This window comes from Indicator indicator, chromosome 11 (genome assembly GCF_027791375.1).
Source record: "Indicator indicator isolate 239-I01 chromosome 11, UM_Iind_1.1, whole genome shotgun sequence".
NCBI lineage: Eukaryota > Metazoa > Chordata > Aves > Piciformes > Indicatoridae > Indicator > Indicator indicator.
In genome coordinates this window covers 30198804-30216350 of record NC_072020.1, presented here as the reverse complement: position 1 = coordinate 30216350, position 17547 = coordinate 30198804, and the positions used below count along the sequence as shown (strand labels likewise).

Sequence of the window (17547 nt, the reverse complement as noted above, 5' to 3'; positions counted from 1 at the left end):
CCCTTAGAGATTGTTTGTCCTGTATCTGATCACATCTGTTCCCATATCTGTGTTTCTCTAAACCTAGGGAGCAGCCTGCAGAAAAGCCTACCTGCATTCATGGAAATGCCTCCAGTGAAGCAGGCATTCACCCCTACCCCATCAAGACTGACGCTTTCTCCAACTGCATTTGCCAGTCATAGGGAATGCCAGAGAATTAGGATGTCAGGTCTGCTTTCAAGCTGCCTGAAATGTCCCTTGTGCACATCATCTCATGTTAACACTTGAAAGTGGTAGGTTCAGCAAAAGACGAATCACTTTGGAAGTAAGTTAAAATATAGTTTTAAGGAAACAAATCAAAGTATAAAGGGGGCAATAGTATTCAAATTCTTTCATTTTGAGATACCTGTTATTTCAAGTGTATAAGAGTGCAGCAGATTTTCTGCCAGAGAGGCAGAGAGGGGTTTTCAGTGTCTGATTGCTACCCTGAAATTTCTAAGAACCCTATAGAAAATTGGAACTTGAATTCTTTGCTGGAGGAGTACTTCTGGTTGGTAAGTGTGATAGTTTTAGGATGTGCCTGGAAAATTTTCCACCATTGGATGTAAAAAGGAAAGTAATGGTAAATTCTGAATAATCCCATTAGACAGACTACTTATAAAGCTGGGTTGTATAAACTAAATTTCTCTCTTTTCAGCTTCCTCAGTCTGGCAGATACTAACTTCTGGATTCTGCTGGCTTTGCTGACCTTGAATGTGTTCTTGTTGTGGTTAAGTACTAACAGCAACTCTCTGCTCTTTCTCTTGGCCCGTGTGTAGGGGGAAGGGAAGGGAGCAGGGAGTGGGGAAACTATTAGTAGCCCTCTGGTTTGTCCAGGGGGGGTTCTTGTGCTGTTTATAAATTATACTTATATGTAAATATTGTATATTTTGTACATATTCATTGCATTTCATATTTAGATTGTAGTTTTGCTTGTAAATACAGCTTCATGCACTTCCACTGAGCTGGTCTGGCAATTTTTTATGTTGGGGAGTAATTTTCAACCCGCCACAGTAAGAAACAAATAATCAAAAGTAATTTTTTTGTTTGTTTGTTTCTGAAATGCAGTACCTGTTTGAGGCAGGGAACTCTGTAAAACTTGGCATATTTTGTCATTGTGCCTGGGCTTGGTCCATATATAAGTGTAAGCTATTCTGAAATAGTGATTTAACAGACAGAAATAGGGTCTAGAAGTTCCAGCCAAGTTTGCAGCGCCAAGCAAAATCAGAAACCCACGTATACATAGTAGAATGTTCCTGAAAATATTTGATCTTGTGTAAATAAATGTAGAAGTGGAGAAGATGCAGCCCCCCCACAGCCTCTCTACACCATTGGCTGGAGTTGGGACATAAGAATTGTTCAAAGCATGGCTTGCTGTAAGATCTGTACTTCTGGTGTTCATATGGCCAGTCCCAAATGCCTGTCAATGACTGTGTGCTCCAACTCTCAGGACAACCCAAACTGTCACATTTTCTAGGACAGTGCTTCTTCCCAGCATAGAGATTTGGCAGACAATTGCTTTGGCCAAGAAAACTGGCCTCATGGGCTTATGGTCTCATAAGATCTGTCCATAGTTCAGGCATGGGTGTGATTTGTCCTTGCATGTGAGTAGCATAGTTTTTAACTCCTCCTCCATCCTCCTAGTTTGCTCTAAATAATGAGTATCAGTACTAGCTGAAAATGCAGGATGTATTCAACTCAGTGTCAAGTGGGTGTCAAGTGGAGGGTGTCAAGTGGAGTGGACTTTTCAGTGGTGCACAGTAATAAGATTAGAAACACTGGGTTCAAGCTTGAACATAGAAGATTTCACCTCAACATGAGGAAAAACTTCTTTATAGTGAGGGTGATGGAGCACTGGAACAGGCTGCCCAGGGGGGTTGTGGAGTCTCCTCTGAAGCTGCAGGGTCTTTATGTCAGAAACCTGGTGGAGAGGGGGACAGACCTGCAGACTCCGCTGGGTGAAAGTCAGTTCAGGTTTGAGCAAGGCCATATGCTGCTTCTTTGACTTCCTAACAGCACTCACTATGGATAAGGAGAAAACTGAATTACATTGCCTACTGAGCCCAGTGCCCACACTGTACACCAGTTAACCCTTAGGTCATCCTTCTTGTTCTCTCTTGTCTGTCCTTCATGTCTTCCTTCTTTCCAACATAGTGTTTATTCCTTTCATTGTTTCCCTCTTTGAATTATTCCCCTCCTTGACACCCAACCCTCCTCCACACATGAATGTCTGTGTGCACAGGTGGAATCTCTAGGACAGTCAGTATATAATTTTCCTCAAACACTGTTATTTGAAACCAAACTTTAGCATCTCAATCAAAAGGGCATAACTGGGGAAAAAAAAAAAGGGGGGGGGGGGGGGAGGGATGTTACTGATTTAATTTTCAGCCTTAGAACTCTCTCTCCATTAAAAGTTAATACATCTGATGAGAAGCACTTCCAGTCCCTCCCTTTTGCCAATAACTTTGCATCCCTATTAGTAGTGAGCTGTGTCAGGTGTGCACTTCATTCTTGTTTCTTTACATGGACATTTGTCAGCAAGTTTTATGCCCAGATGTCTTGTCAACTGAAATTCTTGTCATTAAATAACAAGTTAAATTTAGTTTCAAATACTACACCTGCTCAGAGTCCTTTGTCTATTTTTATTTCTTTACAATTACTTTTATGGTTTAAAATGATGTATCGGTCTCCTCACAGTGTGTGAAAGATCTATGCAGATGGGAGACAGTGACTATAAAAAGAAACCTACCATTAGGGCAGAGAAAGGTATTGGGAAAATAGGTGAAATATAGCCATTTTTATTGTTCTTTCTAATAGTAGCCAGGGAATCTCTACAACACTGTTCATTTTCTTTAAGTTCTGTGCTTCTTAAAAGCTTCTTGAATAGTGTCACTCATAGAATCATAGAATTATTAGGGTGGAAGGGACCTCAAGGATCATCCAGTTCCAACCCCCCTGCCACGGGCTGGGACACCTCACACTACAGCAGGTTGCTCAGAGGCCCATCCAGCCAGGTCTTAAAAACCTTCAGGGATGAGGCTTCTACCACCTCCCTGGGCAACCTCTTCCAGTGTCTCACCACCCTCATGCTGAAGAATTTCTTCCTAACCTCCAATCTGAATCTACCTCCTTCCATGGCCAGACTAGGTAGGCACGCTTTCATCTGTTGTCTATATGGTATCACTGTGCAGCAAGATGCTGATTCTTTAGTGCTTCCTACTCCTTCTAATAAGGACTAACTTGTTTGTGGCTTTACCTGAGTGGCTTTACCTGAGTTGAATTTAGTGATATGTTGGTCCCTGCTAGTCTCAACACAGTGAGCAGAGTTACAACTGACAGACCAGCTGCAAGGACGTGACCACTAGCCACACAGTGAGGAAATGGCCCAGACCTACACAGCCTGTGTCTGTTTATTGAGACGTATGTGAATGTTACAGTTCCACTGTCCCACAGCCTATCCCCACTAAGCCCACTGTTTTATCTTTATTTTAACAGGTGTTCTTCTCCCCAGTTGCCTTCCCATCCATTTCAAAGATGCAGCACCTTGTTAGTTTTTTTACTCCCATCCTTTTCTCACAGGGTTCAGAGGTACAACATCTCTTATCCCCTCCAGGGCCTCACAGACATGAAGGCCATCTAAACATTTCATTATCACTCCCCCTTTGGGTTCCCACATTGCTGATTCCTAACTGTGGACAACTAGTCACGTTTGGACTTGCTTTGGATTGCAAACATTTTGATTTTGAGTGATATGCCAATATAAACACATTTGTGTTAGCTAATATGCAAGAAATGTTAAGGGAAGTGAGAAGACTACCACTATGCTTTCAGGAGGGAAAAGGAAAAAAAAGCAGCCTTCTATTATTGATTAATTTTTTGAAGCTTTTACTTGTGTCTTGGAGTCAAACTTTTAGAGATGTGCCACTGTTCTGACCACAAAAGGATAAAAAAGGAACAACTAAAATAGATGGGTGTGGTGGGTTGAAAATTACCCCCTTACTGCTTTGGAGAAAATACCCCCAAAATAAAATTTGCCAGACCAGCTCAGTTGGAAAGCAAATGAAGCTCTATTTACAAGCAAAACTACAATCTAGAAATATGAAATGCAATGAATATGTACAAAATATACAATATTTGCCTATATTTACAGTTTATAAACAACACAAGAGCCCCCCTGGATAAAACCAGGGGGTTACCAACAGCTTCCCCCTCCTTGCTCCCTTCCCCCACCCTATACAAGGGAAAAGAGAAAGAGAAGAGCAGAGAGTAGCTTGTTAGTACTTAGCCAGAAAGAGAACGCAGCCAAGGTCAGCAACAGCTAAGCACAAGCCACCACCAGAGCGAAGAAGCCAAAAAGTGGAGGAGGTAGTTTATACAACTAACTTTATGTTAGTTACCAGACCAGTAGGGTTATTTAGACCTTATCATTATTTTCCCTTTTACACTTTAATTCATTTACATTCTACTACTTCCTACTCAAGATCTGTGGAAAATTTTCCTAGGCATCAGCCTAAAACTACCACAATGGGTTTTAACACGTACCTTTAAAAAGATGGTTTATGAAAATTTCCAGCTTACGGAGCTGTCACTCAAGCTGACCAACCTGACAGTGGTGCTGCCCCATGGTCCCTCTGCTTGGAGGTATACATTTCAAGCACACGGTAACATGTAACTCATAGGTGTATAAAATCATAATGGAGCATTTCATCACATCTAAATAAGGGTAGGTGCATGCTGTCGGAACGGTTAACCGCTGAAAACATTGGGTGCGAGACGTTTGACACTAATTGCACTGGTCAAACCCTCCCCTGAAAGAAGTCTGCCTTGAGAAGCTGTTCACAAGGCTCCTTGTGCAGGGAGAGCCTGGCTTGATGGGTCGTCACATAAGCTACTTGACATTTGTCCCCAGTCAGGCCGAATGCTGCATGAAAAATTTACTCTGGCGCGGGGCTCCCAGGAATAAACATTTCTCTGGTGTTGCTCACCGGGGACTCGGCAAGGTGAGCGGAACTCCAACTTGTCACGGATGCTCTGTTCTGACAAACATAAGTAGATGCTAATGGCTAAATCGTGACAGAATAAAGTCCCACAACCATATGGCTAATTGCCACAACAATATCTTCAGTGTTATTAATCAAGTTTTCATAGTGTGCCATGATAATTGGAATAATTAGAAACAGCGTAGGCATTGCTTTGCCTCTGCCGCACACACTGCAGACAGGGACCTGGAACAACCGCAACTGCACTTTCTGTGCAGCGTTGTTTAGTGCTTTCCTTTCCAGCAAATACTGTGGTTAATTAATGAATTAGCTGTTTGCCACTGGAGGATTTTATTGCTAGCAGGGCCTCTGCAGAGGCACATAGGTAGCTAAATGAGACTGCTAAGCCCTTGCACATCTCCAGGAAGATGCGTTATTCCCATAAGGCTGCCACTGCACAACACAAAACTTCGCCAGTCACAGGGACTTGATTTCACAAAAGTTAAATGTTCCTCTTCTGGCAACTAATGTGTAAAACAAATTTTATTTTTTTTAAGTATATACAGAAAGAATAAAACAACTTCATAGTGTGCATATTTTTGCTTAACAAGTTAAATGAAAGCAAGTCTCTGGGTAACAATGGTGCATTCAACTTACCAGGCAAAAGAGCTCTTATTTGTCTTGCCCTTGTCATAATGGAATTGGGCTCCAAGCTTATACTCTGCCTTGGAACGAGGGTTACAAATAAACTGGTGTTTATAACACTGCTGTTTACACTAAGCAGCTAAATCACCATTTTTGGTACTACCTTTTGGAACAGCCTCACTTAATTCTTATGTCTTGGAATGCAGCACAGAGGAAGTGTTTGTGTTTCCTCAGTGCATACATCAACATGGAGTTGACTGGTCACTTAAAGTGGCAGATTGATGATGATGACTCCCTTCACTGGATGTATGAAGGCATTTAGCCAGACTAATAGATTGAAATGGACTGCTGCATGTATGGCCTGTGAACAGCTTCTTAATTTAGTTTTAGAGTGTACAATAGATGTAATGTTGAACTCAGTGATGACATAAATCTTCTCTCCTCATTTGAAAAAATATGTAACAGATTTTGAAATATTATTTACCACAAACAGATTTTGAAATATTAGATACTGAATTATAAAGAGGTTTGCAGAGGTAAAGCCTCCATTTGAAGTGGTGGGTAGGAATTCTGTCCAGTTTAGATTTATTGCTGTTTAGTTTTGATTCTGAAGAGGAAATATCTGTAAAATAAGTCCATTATACTGTGAAGAGAAGGAGTGTAGAAAGCCAGGATGCTCATTTCAAACCACTGTGGAGGTGGTCTGGCCCCTGTGGGTGACAGCTCTAAGAAAGGAACTTCCAGTAGTGTTCTTTCCTCAGCAAACTTGCTGAAAAGTTGGGTGCTCTGATCATTCAGGGATGATGCCCAGACAAAATCCTGGATACACAGAAAATGATGCTTTATATAAAATACCTGGCGAGTGAGTATTTGAATGTGTTTTGGTGTCCTCTTCTGCCTATGCATTTTTCTTACCTGTTCGTTGGCCAAGGATTTCTCTCTGTGGTGGTGTAGTTTTACCTGTGTTCATCTTCAGCATAATCAGTGAGAGTTTTTCCAAATACTAAAGTAAGGTTTCTGCAGAAGGTATGTCTTGTAAGTTTTGGCTGGTGTTAATAATGTCTTCATTACTGATGCCTGTTTTATTCTGAGCACAGCTGCCAAATAGCTTAATAAGTTTGCGTGTGTGTGTTCTTCATATCAAAGTATCACAGTTTTAATTTCTTATGCTTTAAGCCCAGCTGAAATACTATCACTTTTGTAAAGGCCATGTCCTATTCCTTCAGTATGTTTGACATATATTTTATGACATAAAAGAGGCAATCTGATACATAATTAAATTAGCTTCAAGTTACATTCTCTTTTATTTAATTGAGATAGGGAAGTCTCCAAGATAGCACATAAACTTCATAATATTCTATCAGTGCTTATTTGTTTACAGTTACTTTAGATCTATTCAGAAAATGATCTCTGTTCCTTTTATTTTAAAATACACATCTTTTTAAGTTTTCTCTAAGTGAATTCTACAGAGAAATGTAGCAACCCTATAGATTTAACAACCTGAGACAGTAAAATATTAGCCATAATGTTATAGTGTCCTCTGTTAAAGAGAGATGGTACAAAAGTATCATGTGTCATTTAAACCTACTGCATGCATCTTGAATCAATGGATAAAGCCATTAGCAAATTTATTTTATCATCTTAAGAACTGTGCTTTAATTGCAACACTGAGAGTTGTTTTTCTAATATAATTTCCCCACTTTAAAACCAAATTTAATCATTGCTGTTTAAAGATGGCAAAGTTGAGGGAGTGGAGTTCCTAATTGCTAATAGATGAGATCAGTAGGAACTTCACTAATTTAGAAGTGCCTCTTTTGTTCAATAGGTTTATTGCAGCAAACAGTGTTTAAAATCATTCACCTGTAATTATTTTTGTTAAAAAAGAAAATGTTTTTGCTACTCTGCAGCGATTTTCCAAACAGAATGCACATGCATCATCAGTATTTAGGACTCTAGGTTTTAATTGAATCGAGGCAAAGAGCAGGAAGAATTCAGTAGGCACTCCTACTAGTTCTGGCATTTTTCTCTTGTAAGTGCAGATATTCATCATTAAATTAGGGGCTGGGACATGTAACAGAGATAAATCCCATCCCTCTTGCACTAAAGAGTTTTGTCCACTGCAGTATCACAGCCCCCTCTGGTCTTTCCAGTTTCTCACCATAATTTTATCCTACTGAATCTTGCTTTTTAAATCAGAATATTGCCTGAGCTGTTTAAAATTAGTTGTTTTGCAGAAACACAGCAGTGTTCTTCAGTCTTTTTCCTTTGAATAGAAGCACAGTTTAGCTGAGATAATTTCTAAATGAGTCATGGTGTAGCAGCTGGACTGTTCATGTTGTTGCTTTCGTATTTTGGCCAACGTGTAAAAAATGTGTGCCTCAGCTTTCATCTGTGATATTTCTTGTCAACTTGAAGCACCTTTTTGCTGGTATGAATTCGTGTATCGTTTGTCTTCTCCTTGGTGAAGCCATGCTGACCACTCCTGATGATTTTCCTGTTCATTTGCCTGGAAATGGTTTCCATGATTATCTGTTCCATCATCTTCCCAGGGATCAAGGTGAGGCTGTCTGGCCTGTAGTTCCCTGGATCCTGCTTCTTAACCTTCTTGAAGATAGGAGTGACATTTTCTTTCCTTCAGCCTTTGGACATTCTCCTAGTTACCATGATTGACCAAAGACTATTGTGAGTGGCCTCACGATGGCATCTGCCAGCTCCCTTAGCCTTCATGAATGCATTCTATTGAAGGTCCATGTCCAGTTTGCTTAAGTATTCCTTGGTCTGATCCTCTTCCACCAAGGGTACATCTTTCTTGCTCTAGCCATTTCCTCTGTCTCTGTAAAGAAAGTTAGTCTTACTAGTGAAACACAGAATCACAGAATATTAGGGGCTGGAAGGGACCTCCAAAGATCATCTAGTCCAAGCCCCCTGCCAGAGCAGAATCACACAGGAACCCATACAGGTGGGGTTTTAATATCTCCAAAGAGGGAGACTCCACAACCCACCTGGGCAGCCTGTTCCAGTGTTTTGTCACCCTCACAGGGAAAAAAAAAATTCCTCATGTTTCCATGGAACTTCCTATGCCTCAACTTCCACCTGAAGAGGTTATTCAGCCTTTCCCATGTCCTTTGTGTCCTAGTTATAGAGTAGAGTAACAGTGGTGAGCAGAGGTTTTAAATCAGGGACAGATTTTAATGAAAGTGGTTGCCAGTAATCTTTGTAAAAGTGTTCCTTTTTAAGACATGTCCCTGTCACTGGTGTGTATTCTACAGCTGGGTGAAGTGGCAGGAGAAATGTACACTTTACAGTGGCTGTATGAAGGAGCAGAATACAACATTCTTGTCAGCATTAAGTGGATTCTCATAAACTCACATGAAAGAACTTCCAAAACAAAATCAGAACAGCCCCTCTAGCAGCGTGGTCACCACTTCAGATGAACATGTCCAAAGCATGCAGCAGTAGTTGCTGGTACCACCCAAGAAATGGTAAGGAGCAGCAGTAGGGGGTAGTGGCAGCCATGGAAGATATGAAGCCAAGGGCACACAAATGCCAAAACCAGGTTCCTCAAGTTAGTTGAAAACTGGAAGAGAAACATACCCAAAGCAAGCTAACTCTTTCAACAGTTTTATTTTAGAACATTTCTAAAAATATTAAAATATTACTGCCATGAAGATGCAGCAGCACCTTCTTTATTAAGTGCCTATCTGCAAGTGAGTATGTTACAACTGGCCTGGTTTAAGACAGTAGTAAGTCCTCAGTTACAATGAGGAGAAGGAGATTATTATTAGGAATTCATTTTTAGAAAGAAAAACTTTCTTTAATAAGGAAACACATAGTCTTCCAAAAATGGAAAGAATTTCTCTGAAATGCAAAACTGAGTGATCTTTGCCAGTAACCTTCAAGAAACTTAATGGAAAAGGAAGTAATCCACATAACAATTAGATGCTCGTGTCACTTATTGGTAAAAATAAAATGAAAGGTATTAATTTTAAAGAGATTTGCTAGTCTGTGTTTGATAAGGTAATTACTATAAAAAAATTTCAGGGTGTGTAAAGCAGCAGGAAGTTTCAGTAGGACAAATCAAAACCTTTTTCCCCAATGGAAAGAAAGCAACAAACTAAACCTTTGTACAGTGTTCTCGTTTGTCACTTAGCTTAGAATAGATTTGTATTAATAAATGTCTGTTTCTTATCACTATTATTAAATTTGAAATATATATTTTCTAACAGGAAACAAGAGGAAAAATTTTTACACTGTGAGGGTGACAGAACACTGGAACAGGCTGCCCAGGGGGGTTGTGGAGTCTCCCTCTCTGGAGATATTCAAAACCTGCCTGGTTCCTGTGTGACCTGCTCTAAGTGATCCTGCTCTGGCAGAGGGGTTGGACTAGGTGAGCTTTCAGGGTCCCTTCCAGCCTCTGGCATTCTGTGATTCTGTGAAACCCTCTGGTATGGTTTGAAACCCATGTAATCCATAATGTAAGTGTGTAGTTTCTTTTTTTTAATTATTTGAATTGTTTACAAACACCATCATTTTTGTCTTTGCATAAGGCTCCCCAGCATCTAAGCTGTAAAAGAGGGGGACTCTGGATCTTATCATAGATCTTGAAAGTGAGGAGTTTTTAATGTAACTTTAAAAAATGAATGGATGTGACCACAAACCAAACAGAATTTGAACTAGGAGAAAACAAAAAAAAATAGCCTACCTTGTATCCAGCCAGCAGTAGAGCTGTGGTTCATACTTCTGGACCAATGATCCACCAAATCTTTGTGCACCCTGTACCAGAGAGGCTGGATGAAACGAACAGCCTGCGGGGGAGTGCAGGATGGGAGAACCCCACCTGGATCCCAGTCACACCAAACCAATGTGTGTCGCTCTCTGGTAGAACAGCAGTGCACATACCAACCTGAAATGACTGAAACAGATAAGGCAGGTGTATGCACACACATAAGAGTCTTTTGTATATACTTTGTGTTATCTCTAAGTCTACATAGAAGCTGAATAGTTTGGTAGGTCCTGGCACACACTTTCCCCTCCTTCATCACCCACAATTTGTACGATCAGCATACACTGCCAGAGACAATGTGGTAAAAATCTGTAATATTTAAATGTTTTACAGCCTAAGGAAAATCTGATGGTATTGCCTGCCTTCTCAAATGACAAAGGCCATACAGTTTTATCTAATAAAGCCAGGATTAACATTTGAATTTATGGTTGAAGGAAAGACATCTTCTAGCAAGATGTCTGTTTTCATTGCCTTTCACAAGTTAAGTAGTTTAAGGGGGGAAATGAAACATATGCTGTAGGAATATCTCGCTGTACATCCCTGATGCGTGCTGTGCTTCGGAGGGTGTGCTGTGTATAAAATTCTCACCACTTAGATGGAACACATCCGAAGTTTCTGTAAGTCCCTGGAAGTCTGGAGAGCTTCCCATGAAACTTGTTATAGTGGTTTTTTGGCTGCGTTGGCATTTCACATGCTTCTCTCTGTTTTGACTAAATATTGGATTTTAATAAGGTTTTGTTTATTATAGAAATGTCATTTTGTTAATTGTAACACTTGGCTTTGCTGGCTTTCTTCTCATCTGTGATCGTTACGAGTTTCTTATGCACCACGAGCAGCACTGCCCTTCAACAAGACCTTTGTAGAAGAGTAGCTGAGAGAACAGGTCATGCTTTTACTTTGGGCCTCTATCCATTGCTGTCTTACGTCCTTCAGAGGTTTTATTAATCTCTTTAGGACATTCTGTACGAAATCCTGAAGCTGTATAAACCCACAGGAGTCTTAATAAAAACGAGATTTATTAAGAAAGGAAGCAGAACATGGGAGAAATGGACTGGGTAGCAGGTCTAAGCTGGAATGTTGCTAAACATGATCAAGTATGTCTTGATTGGTCTTCTTCATGTCATTAAAAGAAAGTAAACTACTCTACACATCCTTTTGATTGATCTTGATCACATCCGATTGAACTTGCCTGAATCTTCTCACTCTCTCTGGCAACTGCTATCAAATGTCTTCTCTTGACAGTGCTTTTGCTATATCTTTGCAGCTCCCTTTGCTCTTCTCATCCATGTGAGTGTTGGTGAGTGCTGCAGTGAGCAAGGGAGTGGAAGGCCCAGTGTTAGCCCTGCCTGCTGCTGGGCACCTCTGCAGCAGGACAGCCCCAGAGATACGCAGCCTTCGTCGACTGGTGCCCACCCAGTGTCCATAGGTTAGAAACATAGACATGAAATCATAGTGCAGGCATCAAGTTTGCTCACAGTAGTGCTTACTGGCCTGCACTGAACTATTTCATATTTTCCATATACCTTTAAATTCTTTGAAGTTGTTGCCCAAATCTCACTCCTCGTCCTTTTTCCATATCTTGTTTTTGAACACGCAGATCACAGCTCAAGTCTGTCTACTCTTTCTCCTAAATTATTGACCAAGACTTTACATAGTAAATTGCACTGGCTACAAATGTTTGCTTGAACATAATTCATGACAGAGTTTAAAGAGACAGAGCTTACATATAATTTTCTCAGTCAGTAAACAACTGATGTTAATTTTGGCATTTCTCAACTTCCGAGTGCTTAGTTTTGATAAGATGATGTTCCTTTCAGTAATTGCAGTCCATTTAAATTTCCCTATTTTAATAAAAGCAGCAAAACTTGCACTGAAAATGGAATGACATCCTGCAAAATCCTGCTGACCCTCTGGAAGACTCACAGTAGTGAGAATAAACTGCAGCAGTACAGGTTAGGAGGCGATCTGCTAGAGAGCAGCCCCAAGGAGAAGGACCTGGGAGTGCTGGTGGACAACAAGTTCTGCATGGGTCAGCAATGTGCCCTGGGGGCCAAGAAGGCCAATGGGATCCTGGGGTGCATTCAGAGGAGTGTGTCCAGCAGATCCAGGGAGGTTCCTCTCCCCCTCTACTCTGCCCTGGTGAGACCTCACCTGGAATATTGCATCCAGTTATGGGCTCACCTGTTCAAGAGAGACAGGGATCTGCTGGAGAGAGTCTAAGGGAGGGCTACCAGGATGATGAAGGGACTGAAACACTACCTCATGATGAGAGGCTGAGAGCCCTGGGGCTATTTAGTCTGGAGTAGAGAAGACTGAGAGGGGATTTAACACATGCTTATCAATATCTGAGGGCTGGGGGTCAAGAGGGAGGGGACAGGCCCTGCTCAGTTGCACCCTGTGGTAGGACAAGGGGCAATAGATAGAAACTCCAGCACAGGAGGTTCCACCTCAACATGAGGAGGAACTTCTTCACTGTGAGGCTCCCAGAGCACTGGAACAGGCTCCCCAGAGAGCTTGTGGAGTCTCTTTCTCTGGAGACTTTCAAGCCCCATCTGGATGCATTCCTGTGTGACCTGTGCTAGATTCTCTGGTCCTGTTCTGGCAGGGGAGTTGGATTCAATGATCTTTGGAGGTCCTTTCCAACCCCTAACATCCTGTGATACTGTGATCCTTAGAAACTAGATTAACAGTACCCTCTACCCTCACACCAACTAAGAGTCACAAGGCACTGCAGGTGGATGATAAACATCTTTGCTATTTCCCATGTGAGAAGGAGGGTACAGGGCAAAGTGGCAGGTGCTCCACTGCATGTGTACTCTGCTGTATTTAGGTCAACCAAGAAATTGTCAAATTTGGGCGTTTTCTTTAAATTATACACAAAAAGGAAATACCAGAGACCTTTTTGGTTTTGGTTCTAGATCTCCTCGATTAACTACTTGGGAAAAAAAAAAAAAGTTATGCGTGGACATATTTTTTCTAACCTTGTTCTAATGAATAGTATCAATGAATTAAAAATAAAAGTCAAGCCTTGAGCAGACACTTGGAGTAGAAATTGTACTGAAGACTGAGGTTAGCAAAACTATTAATGGCTGAAAACAGGATCATAGAGGAGAATTTTGAGGCATCTTGTCAACAAGCTATATGGCCTAGATGTAGTCATTTAGAAGTAGCATTCCCTGGCATTATGTTTTTCTTACTCCTTCTGATTTCATTTTGTTGTTGTCTCCTCATAAATATTCCTCAACTGTTTGTATCACCTCATCTGTACCCTTTTCTTAGACTTACTTAATTTTTTTTAAAGAATTTTCTGTGTTCCAAGAAGCCAGAGAAGGTAAGCAGCTAAATATATGTAGCATAGCATAAGATGATTTTATTGATGCTTGGAGAATTGCCCTGCAAATCTCAGTCAAAAGGGTTGTGGTTTTAGTTAAAACTGGTAAGGCTAGATCATTGCCTTATTTAATGGCTTTACTAGAGCACAGTTTTCTCCTGCTTTCCCTATATTGTAAGGTCATTAATGAATCATTATCTATTGCTAGTAATTACAGATCTCTTGAGAATACTGGTTTAATTATATAGGAATCATAAATGGAAGATACAGTTACATATTCTACAATGTAGTAGTACCTTGGTGTATTATGGCTTTAAAAAATCTGTTTGGGATTTTTTTGTAGATTTTAATTGCTAAGTGTGCCTGGTAAAATATGAATTATTGTATTACTGCATGTGATAAAAGGTATACTATTGTGAGCCTTGCAGACTGCAGGTGTAACAGATGTAAGGCAAGATTAACAGGACAGAACAATAATTAAACCACAGACAGCCATCTGAAAAAAAAAAAAAAGAGAGAAAGAGAGAGGAAAAAAAGGTTTATCATGTCCAATGCAATTATTAAGTATGCCTTAAATTCTGTGCAAATATTTGTAAAAGCAATAAAAATGTGCTAGTTTGAAAGACAGCTTTTCAGTGTGGACACTTAAGGAATTAAGATCCCTTTTTATGAATATAAAAGCTGAGTGAAGTCCTGCCATATGGCAGCATGGTTCATAGGCAGTAGGGTCCTTGGTTTATAGATGCTATGAGCTAAATGCTGCTGAAGAAAATAAGGGAGCAGTTAGTATATATGCATTTACAGCAGGATGAATTGCTTACTCCCTTTAAGGCAGGAAGGTTCAAATAATTAACAGTAATATTATGGCTGCAAAAGGAAGTCCAGTTGTTCTTCAGCTGCCTACATCTGTGAAACATGATACCTCTGGGGACTGAGATTTAATTTTCCCAGGAGAAAATGCAAAAGCAGGAGGAAAAAAGGAATGACTTCTGCTTGAGCAGAATAAACCTGCATCTACAAACGATTAACACTGCATAATGAAGTAGTAAAGAAGCAAAAGAGATTTCTAATAAAAGACTAATAACAAATCCCATTACACCGTGGAGTATTTTTTCCCGTGAAGTGCATTAGACTTTTAGCAAGGCTCCTGAATGAGATATGAGTAGTTGCAAGCGACATCAGCTTGAATACTTCAAGCTCAGCTGAAATTTCTTGCCTATCAGTTTGTGTGACTTGAAAGTTGTGGTTTTCCAGGTGGGAGGAGTTGTTAATTCGAGCAATAGGCTTCACACAGAGTTTGGGTAATGTTTGTGTCACCACAAGATAATAGTCTCCTGTAGGCTAGGCACTATAGGGTAATGTGTCACTATAGAGTAGAGTCCCTTAGATAGAACAGACACAGTGTTAAATGCACTTGCTAAGCCTTGCTTTTGTGTTTTCAGTTCTTCTGACTTCTCTTTCCAAGGCCTGAAAATAAGTCCTTATAGAAAGGGGGTGTTGATCAGAGAGGGAAATGCAGGCTTTCTGTTTTGTCATAGCTAATATTGTGACTTTCATTATTACTACACATACATAAAAAGTTACAAGACCTTAGAACATAAATGCTTAGAACATAAATGCTTAATATAAGAAAGGGATGATGCTGTCTTTTCAAATCACATATTTTGATTTCCAAAAGGGAATTTGTCTTGCAATGAAAAAAACTTTTGTGATGATCCTGAATCTGTAGCATGGATGTTCTTGTGGATTAAACATAGAGTTCCAGTGAGTAAAAGCTCAGTGAACAAAAGCTTGCCTTACAAAACAGTCCCTTTGAATTTCTTTTTACATGTAAGGGTCGTTTTATACAGATTGTTGCTGTCTTAAAAGTTTGCACTCAATTGACATGTTTGAAATAATTTCTCTGGAAATGAACTTTTATTACTGGAATCACAGGGAAAAAAACCCACAGATGCCTTAAACCAACAATGAGTTCTGGAACAAAAGTGGTTAAACATGAATTCTTATGAGTGAAACTAATCTTGATTAAATTTCTGGTTTCCTTTTTAGAAATTTTTGTGAGTTTTAAAGAATGACTTAATTTGCTTAGCAGAAATTTGCAATCAATCTTTTCTAGCCACTGAATAAACAGATTCCACGTGCATAGTAATTTGCATGTCCCAGCTAAAAATGTAATTCATTATTTTAAAGTCCATTTCATAACAACTACTTCAGGATTAATGTTATTAACTATTTTTTATCTCTTTTAAATGTAACCTTAGATAGTCCTATCAAAAAAGGTACAAAACTGGCAGATCTGTTCTGGACTAGGAAAGGGAAGTGCCTTTCCTGAGGTCAGCAAGTCACTGTAAGGGCCAGATTGGAACTAAGACATCTTGAGAAATTATTTTCTTCTACTGCATGTTAAGCTTCCAGCCTCAAGCAAATAAGACAGATTCCCACATTTTCCTGGGTATGAAAACAGCAGAGAGTTGAACAGGAATTAGCAGTATAGCGAATCCGGTAAAGATTTAAATCAGGTTTAATCACAGTAGCATCTGTAGCATATTTACATGGAGCTGCAAACATTGCCATCAGTAACAGGGAGAAAGCCTCTTCAAAAGTAAGTGTGACCCAGTCTGTCTTAAGTGCTCTTTGACATCTGCCTCTGAACTGGCTTTCGCATGACTGGGCTCTTCAGTGCTCCTCATAAACCACTAGCTTCACCCTGGTGTTTTCCTATACCAGAGTGTTCTTACATAACATTTTCCTCTTTTCACCTTAACTCACTATCTCAGTAAATGCTCAAAAATATGGCATACAGGATAGATATGTTTTGTCCTTTGAGGGTCACCCAGGTAATAATATTACTCAGCTAAGCTTCTACATTGTGCAACGTATCACTTCTTTAACGTAGCTGCAGTAAACATTCCCTCAAATGCAGTTAGTTAAGTGGCTACCACAGATCTTCACACTGTGCAAAATGTTCTGGTCAAATGTTTTGAATTGTAGTTGTTCCTGATTTTACTGGACTTGGCAAACCAGAAATACAAGTGACATCTTTTCCTTGTTTTGTTTTTTTTTTTTTCAGCCGATGGATAAGGCTCCTGTTTGGACGTGAATTCCCGCTTCAGGACCTTCTGGTTGTCTGGGATGCTCTATTTGCTGACAGTATCACCCTGAATTTAGTTGACTACATTTTTGTAGCCATGTTGTTATATATTAGAGATGCCTGTAAGTACCAACTACCTTACAATTTATTTTTTAAAAGAATGCAAGCCTACTTTTAAACAGGAAAAGAGGACTTACATTGAAGTTAAACTTCATTGTGGCTTTTTTAACATCCTGCAAATTGCTCCAAGTGCTTAGGAGAGAAGCCATTTATTATCAGAAGTGGTCTGCTATATTTATAATACAAATTGTATCTTGTAGTTAAATGCAGGTTTGTTTTCTGAGTAGTTCTGGAGCTTTAGATGGAGTTGCAGATTTTGTGTGCAGTAAGTGGTACAGGTATGTACAGAGCTCCACCTTCTGACCAAGCTGGTGAATTGAGTAAAGCCTCCCTTTGACACTGGAAATACTTTTGTGCCGTTCTGCTGTAAGAAATGCACAGTACAGTGACTCACAATTGTTGAAGATAGATCTTGAAAGAAAGGTAAATGCAGAGCTGAGTGAGAACTACAAAATCCATTTATTTTTCACAAGAGCTGACGGTTCATTTTACTTTTATTATGCTTCAAATGTGAGCCAAGGGGAATTCTTCCTGCTCAGTGATGACCAATAAATGCATTAAGGTGGGACAAGTAAGATAC

The 17547-nt window shown here is 39.9% G+C and overlaps 1 protein-coding gene across 2 annotated transcripts in view; it reads left to right on the top strand.

Moving 5' to 3' along the window:
• The window catches only part of TBC1D5 (TBC1 domain family member 5), a 206160-nt gene that overhangs the window by 101339 nt on the left and 87274 nt on the right, over window positions 1–17547 (top strand). For both annotated transcript variants that reach the window (XM_054384865.1, XM_054384866.1), the window contains exon 12: window positions 16827–16969. In XM_054384865.1, the coding sequence (XP_054240840.1) occupies window positions 16827–16969 (143 nt within the window). The remainder of the gene's footprint in view (window positions 1–16826; window positions 16970–17547) is intronic.